This window comes from Mytilus galloprovincialis, chromosome 4 (assembly GCF_965363235.1).
Source record: "Mytilus galloprovincialis chromosome 4, xbMytGall1.hap1.1, whole genome shotgun sequence".
Lineage (NCBI taxonomy): Eukaryota > Metazoa > Mollusca > Bivalvia > Mytilida > Mytilidae > Mytilus > Mytilus galloprovincialis.
The window spans coordinates 10,247,022-10,258,224 of NC_134841.1; the positions used below are offsets into that span (position 1 = coordinate 10,247,022).

At 33.0% G+C, this 11,203-nt stretch overlaps 1 protein-coding gene across 1 annotated transcript in view; it reads right to left on the bottom strand.

The window, feature by feature from the left end:
• The window catches only part of LOC143071324 (cytochrome P450 4A4-like), a 35,458-nt gene extending 24,541 nt beyond the window's left edge, over positions 1-10,917 (bottom strand). Inside the window, exons 1-6 of the mRNA XM_076245568.1 lie at positions 10,669-10,917; positions 8,057-8,204; positions 6,926-7,107; positions 5,918-6,042; positions 5,481-5,543; positions 2,618-2,741 (exon numbers count right to left, since the gene is read on the bottom strand). Of these exons, the coding sequence (XP_076101683.1) occupies positions 2,618-2,741; positions 5,481-5,543; positions 5,918-6,042; positions 6,926-7,107; positions 8,057-8,204; positions 10,669-10,851 (825 nt within the window). The 5' untranslated portion in view covers positions 10,852-10,917. The remainder of the gene's footprint in view (positions 1-2,617; positions 2,742-5,480; positions 5,544-5,917; positions 6,043-6,925; positions 7,108-8,056; positions 8,205-10,668) is intronic.
• Between the last annotated feature and the right edge of the window lie 286 nt (positions 10,918-11,203).

Here is an 11,203-nt window from a genome sequence, read left to right on the forward strand (position 1 = left end):
CTATATCACTAACAGAAAGCTGAATACTAAATTTATGATAAAAGAGATGATTTTTCATTTCCTATCGTTAATTATCCATTTTTATGGTGACGTTCCCTTGTCACCATCTTACGGTGTTTATATATCTCAACTTGTACGATTCGCTCGTGTATGTAACAATCTTTTAGATTTTAACGAGAGAAATTTATGTAATAATTACTGAAAAATTATTACACCAGGCTTTTCGATATCACAAACTAGTCAAAACATTTACTAAATTTTATCATCGGTATAAGGACATCATTCGTAAATATAGCTCAACATGCAGACTTCTTATACGTTCAGGTATTTCACATCCAATTTTTTATGGAAATATTCTTTATAAAGCACAAAGGTGTCAGTATTCACCTCAAAAACTAACAAAACCTTTGAATAGACTTATTAAGAAGGGATATAGTTACGATACTGTTGTCAGGTCATTAAAGATTGCATATTTTGGCGTTAATATTGATTCACTTATAGGGTCTTTGCATCGGAACTAAACACATTTATTCAAAAACCAGTTGTTGGCATGACACGGGTTATTTTCTTCTCATATATGTTATGATGGTATGATACTAAACCCCTAACGGGAAGGATTGTGCCTGATGTTCATATGATGAAATCATAATCTTTCAGTCAGTTTAATTGAAGTCTGGAGCTGGCATGTCAGTTAACTGCTAGTAGTCTGTTGTTATGTATGTATTATTGTCATTTTGTTTATTTTCTTTGGTTACATCTTCTGACATCAGACTCGGACTTCTCTTGGACTGAATTTTAATGTGCGTATTGTTATGCGTTTACTTTTCTACATTGGCTAGAGGTATAGGGGGAGGGTTGAGATCTCACAAACATGTTTAACCCCGCCGCATTTTTGCGCCTGTCCCAAGTCAGAAGCCTCTGGCCTTTGTTAGTCTTGTATTATTTTAATTTTAGTTTCTTGTGTACAATTTGGAAATTAGTATGGCGTTCATTATCACTGAACTAGTATATAATTGTTTAGGGGCCAGCTGAAGGACGCCTCCGGGTGCGGGAATTTCTCGCTACATTGAAGACCTGTTGGTGACCTTCTGCTGTTGTTTTTTTTTTTTTTTTTTCTATGGTCGGGTTGTTGTCTCTTTGGCACAATCCCCATTTCCATTCTCAATTTTATCTCACTTTATCTTAAAAATGCACTTTCGCTTAAAAGATTAAAGATCTATTTCTAAAACGTAATAAGTTAACTACATATGCTCATTATTGTAGATCCCGTATATTCATTATTGTAGACCCATCGATTAAAATTCATAATTTGACAATTTTCCATCAATAATATCTGGTGTGATTTTTTTCATCTTTAATCAAGGAACAAACATGTCAAGGTTTTTTCTTTTTACATCTCAACCATTTTCCAAACGATAGCTAAAGATTTGGTCCGGGTTTATATTAATTCTGCAGAAGCAGATCGGAATCAGTTCTGACGTAGTGAGTAATCGCTTTAATCGTAATCATGTTCATTGACCATCAGGACGATGAATGCACATCATCATAATGATGTTTCGACATCATCATAATGCTGTTCTGACACCCTATTAAGATGTAAACCGAACCACACCCTATGATGTTACATTGTCATAATATAATGACATTACCACATCATATAACGATGTTAGCACAAAACATAAGGATACGTTCACATCATATAAAGAAGTTTACACATAATATAATAAAGATAACTGTACATGATATAAGACCATTTGCACATCATATAAGATAATTTGCACATCATATAAGATAATTTGCACATCATATAATATAATTTTCACATCAGATAATGTCAAATTGTCATTATATAAAGGTGATTGCACATCACATAATGCCGTTTCTACATCGTATAAGGAAAGCATCACATAATATAAGGACGCAATCACATCACATAATGGAGAAAGCACATTATATAATGAATTGTTGAAATGATATAAAGATGTTTGTACCTCATATAAATGTGTTTGGACAGCATATAAGGACAACTTCACATCATATAATGACAACTGTTCATCATATAAGGACAAGTTCACATCACATAATGACAAATGTACATCATATAAGGACAAGTGCACATCATATAATGTCATTTGCACATCATATAAGGGTAAACTAACATCATATAAAGGCAAATGAACATCATATAATGAGAAATGTCATAATAAGACAGTGTCGGCGTTCCATACAGTTATTTAAAATTAAAACTCATATAAAAATCAATGATTGTTTGTTCAAAATTTCATGTTTTCTGACTAAATTATATGTAAGTTTGAGGAGCACGTACTCTCACAACACTGTCCAAACTTAAGCAAATTTCAGGAATTTTCCCCGTGCATGGCTATATATGAGCTCTGTACATCTATTAAGACTTAAAATTTGATGTCTGCAAATACAATAATTAGCCATCACCTCGTAAAAGATAAGTGGTTCAGACATTTTTTATGTTTCGGGCGCTGGACCATTTTTGAATGTTTATACTTGTGTAATAAACAAAAGAACTATAAATACATTAAAAACCTGAAAATTCAATATGTGAAAACATAAAAATCCCTTTCTTCAAATATTTCACAATTACCAAAACTTGTTTCCTACTTTCAATCACTTCATCAGCTACCCCATGTATATAATCACAGTCTTTATTGAAGGATCTCCCTGGTTTACTCATATTCCATATGAAGTCAATAAAATACAATACACTTCTGTAAAATAAATCTAAATGATTTAGAAAAAAAGATAAATTAAGAAAACAGCTTGAAATTCAATAAATATATATATAATATATGTATTGGTGATCAGTTCACAAGTTTTAAAATAACTATTAACTTCCTTGATATCAAGTTGTATATATTAATTAACTATTTCCTACAACTGCGTTCAAATTGAACAGTTGGTTGATAGGTGACTTATTACAGAGGAGTTAGTGACGTCAAATTGTGACGTATAGGGAAACATACACTACAGTTACAGAGGAGTTAGTGACGTCAAACTGTGACGTATAGGGAAAAGATGCATTTTAACCATATTTTTATCATGCAATCCGATTGAACTTAAAAACGAGCTCTTGGACTGCTGTTTTAAAAAATGATATTTATCTTGAATATGTATGGAGATTATTTGTGTAATTTTTATGAACAAGTCACCGATGTTTTTATTTCTATGTAAGATGCTAAACAAATGTGGTTCTTCAGATCAAACCATGCAAATTTGATAAAAAAATAATAATTTCCAAAGCATATATATACTTATGTAGAGAACGTCTGTTTGTGTTTATCTTTTAATACAAAAAGTTAAGTATGTCTTTTTACAAAATTTTGAATTTTTTGAAATACTAAGGCTTTTCTACCTCAGGCATAGATTACCTTTAAAGCTGTATTTGGCAACACTATGAAGAATTTTGGATCTCAATGCTCTTCAAATTCGTACTTTATTTGGCTTTTTATAACTTTTTTGGATTCGAGCGTCACTGATGAGTCTTTTGTAGACGAAAAGCGCGTCTGGCGTATATATAAAATTTAGTCCTGGTATCTATGATGAGCACATGATGAGTTATTTTCCAAAGGAAAGAAATTCCAAAAACAAAAATTTTCAGTAAAAGCCTTATCATTTATTTCTATAAGTAGCTTATGAAGGTATATTTCTTGTTACATATTTTAATTGACTAGGTAAAAATAGCTCACATTCACAGCTATGTCGTATGGTAAAGAACGTCAAGCGAAAATTACTGTTCATATTCAGGTAGAAATATGTTTATAAGATATAAAGAGGAAATCATAATCCTTAATTGATAATGGCAGACAATATAAGCCAATACCAGATAGCAGTTAACAAAATTTTATACACAAAGTTCAAGTTTATTAATAAATGTTCTGAAAGGTTAATGACTCCAAATTATTGATATATTAATGCCATATGAAAATGTTTTCGAATTGGTTTTGGCAAATAGAACGTAATGTTAATTTCCCAACTGAATGTGCATAAAAACTAGAGGCTCTCAAGAGCCTGTATCGCTCACCTGACTCTACTTGGGTTTTTGATATCATATGAAAAAAAGATAAAATTTGGCTACAAAGTTACAAAACTTGGTCAGCACCTCATAAGGAACATTCATGCTATGTAGGGTTTCATTCATTCAGTGGTTCTCTAAAAGAAGACTTTTGTATGCATTTCCCCTAGGGTCCTATGTTAAACTAAACCCCCCGCTGGTGGCCATCTTGGATGATGGATCGGCTACAAAGTAACAACACTTGGTCAGCATCTCATAAGAAACATTATTGCTATGTTTGATTTCATTCCATTCAGTGGTTCTCTAAAAGAAGAAATTTGAATGTATTTTCCATAGGGTCCTATTTTAAACTAGTAAGTCCCCTCCCCCCACTGGCGGCCATCTTGGATGTTTGATGGATAACAAAGTAACAACACTTGGTCAGCACCTCATTAGGAACATTTTTGCTATGTTTTGTTTCGTGCCATCCAATGGTTCACTAAAAGAAGTCATTTGTATGTACTTCCCATAGGGTCCTGTGTTAAACTAAGTCCCCTGCTGGCAGCCATCTTGGATGATGGATCGGCTACAAAGTAACAACACTTGGTCAGCACCTCATAAAAAAACATTCATGCCATGTTTGGTTTCATTCGATTCAGTAGTTCTCTAAAAGAAGTCATTTGTATGCATTTCCCAAAGGGTCCTGTGTTAAACTAAGTCCCCCGCTGACGGCCATCTTGGATGATGGATAGGCTACAAAGTAACAACACTTGGTCAGCACCTCATAAGGAATATTCATGCCATGTTTAGTTTCATTCCATTCATTAGTTCTCTAATAGAAGTCATTTGTATGCATTTCCCATAGGGTCCTATGTTAAACTAAGTCCCCCGCTGACGGCCATCTTGAATAATGGATCGGCTACAAAGTAATAACACTTGGTCAGCACCTTATAAGGAATATTCATGCCATGTTTAATTTCATTCCATTTAGTGGTTCTCTAAAAGAAGTCATTTGCATGCATTTTCCATACGGTCCTATGTTAAACTAAGTCCCCCGCTGGCGGCCATCTTGGATGATGGATCGGCTACAAAATAACAACACTTGGTCAGCGCCTCATAAGGAACATTCATGCCATGCTTGGTTTCATTCCATTTAGTGGTTCTCTAAAAGAAGTCATTTGTATGCATTTCCCGTAGGGTCCAATGTTAAACTAAGTTCCCCGCTGGCGGCCATCTTGGATGATGGATCGGCTACAAAGTAATAACACTTGGTCAGCACCTCATGTTTGGTTTCATTCCATTCAGTGGTTCTCTAGAAGAAGTTCAAAATGTAAAATATTAACGACGACGACGGACGCCGGACGCCAAGGGATGAGAAAAGCTCACTTGGCCGCTAAAAACACTTGGACATGGACTGTTTTGTTTTTTTATTTCTTTAAGTTTCTTCCAAACTTGCCTGTTTCTTGTCGCTACCAGATTTGCTACATTAGATATTGCTCTGCAGTATGGGTGTTGATCTCTGAAATAAAAAAAAAAGTAAAGCAAGTTAACATACAGCAAAGTAGGTGTTTCATCAAACTAAGAACAAATTAATTTAAAAGTTTAAACATATTATATATAGTTATCTACGCGAAGTTGCTAGTTACTTTCAGTGGGAAACAATGCAGTGATTTCAATCAACATAATTATTCATTGATATAATTTGGGTCAATTTCTATAACGTTTGTTTTCCACAAGTTATCTAAAGTTTTTGGCGATGCATGCGCTTATCTGTATAGCATATTTTTTAATTAAATTAAATATTCAGAGACATACTCTACATACTCAAAATTTATGTCTCATTGACATTCGGTCGACATTTCCGTTTATTCATATGTATAGTATATAGTCTACCTGTCTTTTTGGCAATCTGTTTGGTACGAAAAAGCACACTGAAGTATGATATCTAATGTACAGTTACTAATTAATTGGAATAACTCAAAACTTTCCCCAGTCTCTGCGTATGTATCTATTAGCCCCTGAAATAAAAAAAATACTAGTATCATAACATTCATTATATGTCAATGATTCCAATGGAATACAATTTTTACATTTACAACATGTTGAAATCATGAAAAATCAAGAAAGTACATGTTGAAACATGCATTCATTACAACAGAAAATGTCTTAAGCTGATCTACGCAGGTCCCGTTCTCAATGTCTCGGAAACTTCGGGAAAACTCATTTCTTTGTAGTGCCTGCTTCAAAATGCCATAAAACAGTAATACTAAAGAGCAGGGGGAAAAGAGAGGATTAACGAAAATCACGACAAGATAGTCTTCAAAACACAAAATATAAAAAAAAAATCAAAACTTAACATCCCGAATCCCAGATAAAATTTGGAATGACCTCATGTGTTCTGTCACCCGTAGTCATCATTTATACATTCAGTGATACATGTAAGTCTCATTCGTATCGGTAGTTAGTGGTCCGAGACCACAATTAATTCGTAGTGCATTTCTTTTAGAACATAAATGAAAATTAAAAAAATCCCACCTGCGCTTTCTCAATGAAATTTTTACAGTGTGTTGTACTACTTTTGGGACAAATTATATCAAAATTATAGAAAACTTCATCGGCTCTAACTCAAAATATGGACAATTTTATGTTTAGGGCGTCTTGAAATCTTTTGACAGCTTCCGAAGTGCTAATTTTGAACCTTTTTCAGCTGGACCAAATCACTACTTTCCTTTGAAATTCTGGACCCAAATTTTTTTTACATTGTAATTTCACCCCCCCCCCCCCCCCCTACTTCCAATTTGAGGCATAAAACATGGTGAAATAAATTTGGAAGAGGCATGAAAAATATTGGCAAGTAACCCACTGTCAACACTAGGGACTACATATACTGTGCATACATACTAATAATTTATCTGTGCAGCTGTTATAGATTGTCTGATAGGGTTTCAGTATCTCGAAGTGAAAAGCCGGGGTTAATAATCTACGGGAACGTGCCCACTTGGCTCCTCCGGCTAGTAGCAGTCCTTCTCCTAACCATGGTAAGGCAGGTCTATAATTACCACCAATTCCAAGAGGTTTGGGCTCTTAAAAAAAGTTAAAAGGCGTGATTATTCGTATTTAAAGTTCTGAAAAACTTATGTCGAGTTAGTAGGTTAAAACAATGCAAAGAAAGATAACTTTTTTTCTGTTTATAAAAATAAATTGTTTGTAAAGACTGCCAACTGTAAGAAATAGAGTTGAAAGTATTTTTAAAGACATTTATTTTTATTGCCTATTATTGTGTGTTTTCACCAAAGTAAGATGCAAGCTCTGTCGTGGTTTTTTTATGTCTCGTGTTGTTCCGCTGGCTCAGTTTCTGTTTCTATTCCTGTCTTATTCGATTTGTCAGATTGAAAACGTGTGTAGTTGAAAATGAACTCCGTGTGGACGACCATATTTAGACCTATTACGATTTACTTTTTATAAATTGTGACTTGGATGGAGAGTTTTCTCATTGGCACTCATACCAAATCCTTATATTTATTATCTCAGCAATTTATCTAACGCGGAACAACACGAGACTTCTTGAACAAGACGAGACTTCACAAACACGACTGAGTTTGCATCTTACATTGGTGAAAACACACAATAATACGCAATAAGTATAAGATGAGAACCACTAAATCTCACTTTAATATTCCCATTAAGGATTCTTCCTTAATTTGAACAGGCCGATTTTTTTTTTAAACAATTGATGTTTAATTTCAATAGACCATTATTGAATAACTATTTCACAGATGACCCAGAATATTTTTCATCTGAACTCCTGAAGTGTCCATCATTTTTTTCTTTAAGCACGATGTCGTTACGATTTTAAACAGTAAAAGTAGAATATTACATGTATTGAAGGACAACCTCTTTTAATTCCATTCGAATCATTTTTCATTTTAATTAAAATTTTGAAAATCAAAGAAGAAACAAAAGTTTTACATTGTATTAGCTTGTATAATTTTTCATCCTGTGATTATTCAAATAACATTTTTCATATCATACCTGATGTTTTTAACATGATTTTAATGGTATCTGGGTGAACAAGTTGAATACTCGGTCTAGAAAATCCAAACCATATACGAAAAAGTTTGGGAAACCGTTTGACGAGAGATCGAAGTTCCTCTAAATCAATACTGTTATTCTTAACATACTGAAATAGAACAGTTAACAAGGATTATTTCACAGCAACCGAACAGCAAACTAATTAATAGACAGATAAACATACATGTGTGAGTATTCTTTTGTTTACATATATAAAGCGCGAAAGTTGCAAATGGAAGCTTTTCGGATACGTTAAGTCATAAGAAACGAGTGACTGGTGAAAAATAATGTTCATCTAATTCTTAAACCAATGCATGTATATATAAACTTAGGCCTCTGTGCACGATTTTATCATTTTTTACGCAAATATATCGTATAATCGTCAATTTTTTTTTCTATCTGTCCGTTATGATTTAACAAAAATGGCTACTTATTAAGAGTGCCGTGTTTTGAAGCCGAAGTTTACCGATTGTCACCTTATAGTAAATAATCAACAAAAACATGGGTATTTAGCACGTGTTTAACATATACAATCAGGTAATTGTTTATTTTAATGACAGATTCATGCGTATTGCTATCACCGGATTTTTACGAGGAGGGTCACGCTTAGGTCACTATGCATATGGAAAATATGTCGGCGAATTGCTTTCTGGCAGCAAACAATTAAAAATAAGTAAACTTCTTCTAAATGTGGACAAATTAAAGAAATCTCCTCAGAAAAAAATATATGTACATAAGTTGTATAATGAAAACTATCCATTTAGTTTAAATAAAACATATGCATATTTTTTTTTAATTTGAGGTTTCATATGACTTTAACAAAAAGTATCCGCATTTTTATTTTACTGCAATATTTTTTTTGTTTAGAAAATCCTTCATTTTTTCAATATCTCCACAAAGTTCAACATTTTTATATTTAAAGACAACAAAAATTTAAATATATGTTTTTTTTTTAAACAGATTTCTATTAAGCCTTGAAGTTACCAAAGATCATGACATTTTCAAATTTATCCTAAAAAAATAAACATTTGGTATAAACATTGTTTTTATCTCTCAAATCTCTTTTTTCTCAAATCTTTATAATGATTACCAATCTTTAAATTATTTCACCATTTTTCATATATTGCTAGTGTTAATTTGAGATTTTTCATGTTAATTTTGAAGATCATTTTAAGCATCGAATACTTCTTTCCAAAATGTATTTTATCAGCTTTTATAAGGGCCAAGAAATCGCATTACCAAAATGTTCAAACTTTGTGAAAGAGGAATAGATACACAGTCAGTCAAACAAGAAGGTGATACTACAATCGAGAGTACTTATCGAAAAGCAAGCATCGATCCATTAATAGGGAACCAACATGATACATATCTGCAGGGCTCTTTTCTAGGTTAACATGTGTAAGAAACACTTTTCAATAGTTAATAATACAAAAGAGTGCAAGGGGAATGATATATAACAAACGGTGATTGATTTGATATTCACTATTTTCAGTTCTTGTACATTTGGTTTTGTTGGGTTTTTTTTTTTGGCTTTCTTGTAAGTACGTTTTGGTTTTCCGTTGATCTTAATTAAAAAGCGAGCGATAAGAACTCATAAAACCAGATAACCCTGCCACTTTTCAAGCCTATCTCATACAAGGGTTTTTTATTCCTAAGCAATCCCGGTTATTTATTCTTCACTATCCGGGTAAAATAAATAACTGGTGGTATATTAACGTCCAGTGGCAAATATCTCATGCGTGGTCAGGATCAGATCAAATTTTTCAACCTTTGAGTTGCAGTTCCTGGATTTTTAACTGCTATGGTTTATAACGGTGAATGAATCAAAGTACTGAAGTACTGAACATCGGATGACCGCAAGTTCTTGTGGTAGGTCCGACAAGCACTTGTCTCAGAAAAAAATCACATCTCTCTACCTGATAGAAAGGTTAATGTACAGATATATATTTTTTTTTCTGGGACAAGTTCGTGCGTGGATGGTAAATTAATGACAGGGAATTCATCCTCACCGTAATGGCTATTATATTGCAGTGATACAAATCAGTATATTATGGTTTATTGTTATATATTATATTACGGTAGATCATGGAATTGATTTGAGTAGACATTCGTATTTCCCCGCAAACAAATGTTTAATCATCTATGCAAAGTTATCGTTCCTTGAGATTGCAAACGTTCTTGAGATATTTTTCCGCCTGCGTATGCATAAATATAAATGATTTTTTACTTATATGTATATACATATAACAAAACATTTTAATATTATTAATTTATCTTCTTTAAAAAGAATTTGATGAGTATTCATCGAAGAAATGAATTTATAACAAACGATAAGGAATGTTAGTTTGCACTTGATGATGTATTCACCATGTGTCGGTTTTTAAACCCAAAACGAATATTATGTGATGTAATGGAAATCTAGGCCATAGAAATACACCGGAAAGCCCCCACGGTCATCTGCTGTAAAACAAAAAGTTTTCCTCCGATGTAAAAAGGGGTAAATCAGAGTCTGACATTTATGTATGAAAATAAGAGGTACAAGAAATAGTATTGTTTATTATAGCTTTACTTACAAGTGATATATGTCCAGTAAGCCAGTGTTTTTCTGTCACACTATAACCGGGAAGATTATCAAAAAACCTCTTCTTCCGCTCGAAATTAACATAGAATCGAATGCATATGACTAGAAAATACACCAATATTCCAATTACAAAAGTAGATGCCACAGATCCCGAGAGTAAGTTGAAATACGCCATTTCAAATCAGTTTAGGTTAGACAGACCATCACCTTTAATCGACGCAGTTGTGGTAAAAATAGATTATTTAGCTTAAATATAGCACAACTGATTATAAACAGGTAGAATGAAAAGGTAGAATAATAGGTTTAGAGTAAGTGTATAACTATAGGTAATCCATATTTAGATGAAGTCTCTGATTGCACAGGTACATGTACATGTACTTGTTGCATACGTTAGTATAGATTTCCTCCCTCTTCCAAGGGCCACAGATTGTAATTGTATTGTGTATACAGTTTTACCTCTTGCTTCACATGTGAATGTGACAAAGACTTTAAGTGATTTCAAATAAAGCATATTGTATTGAATTGTC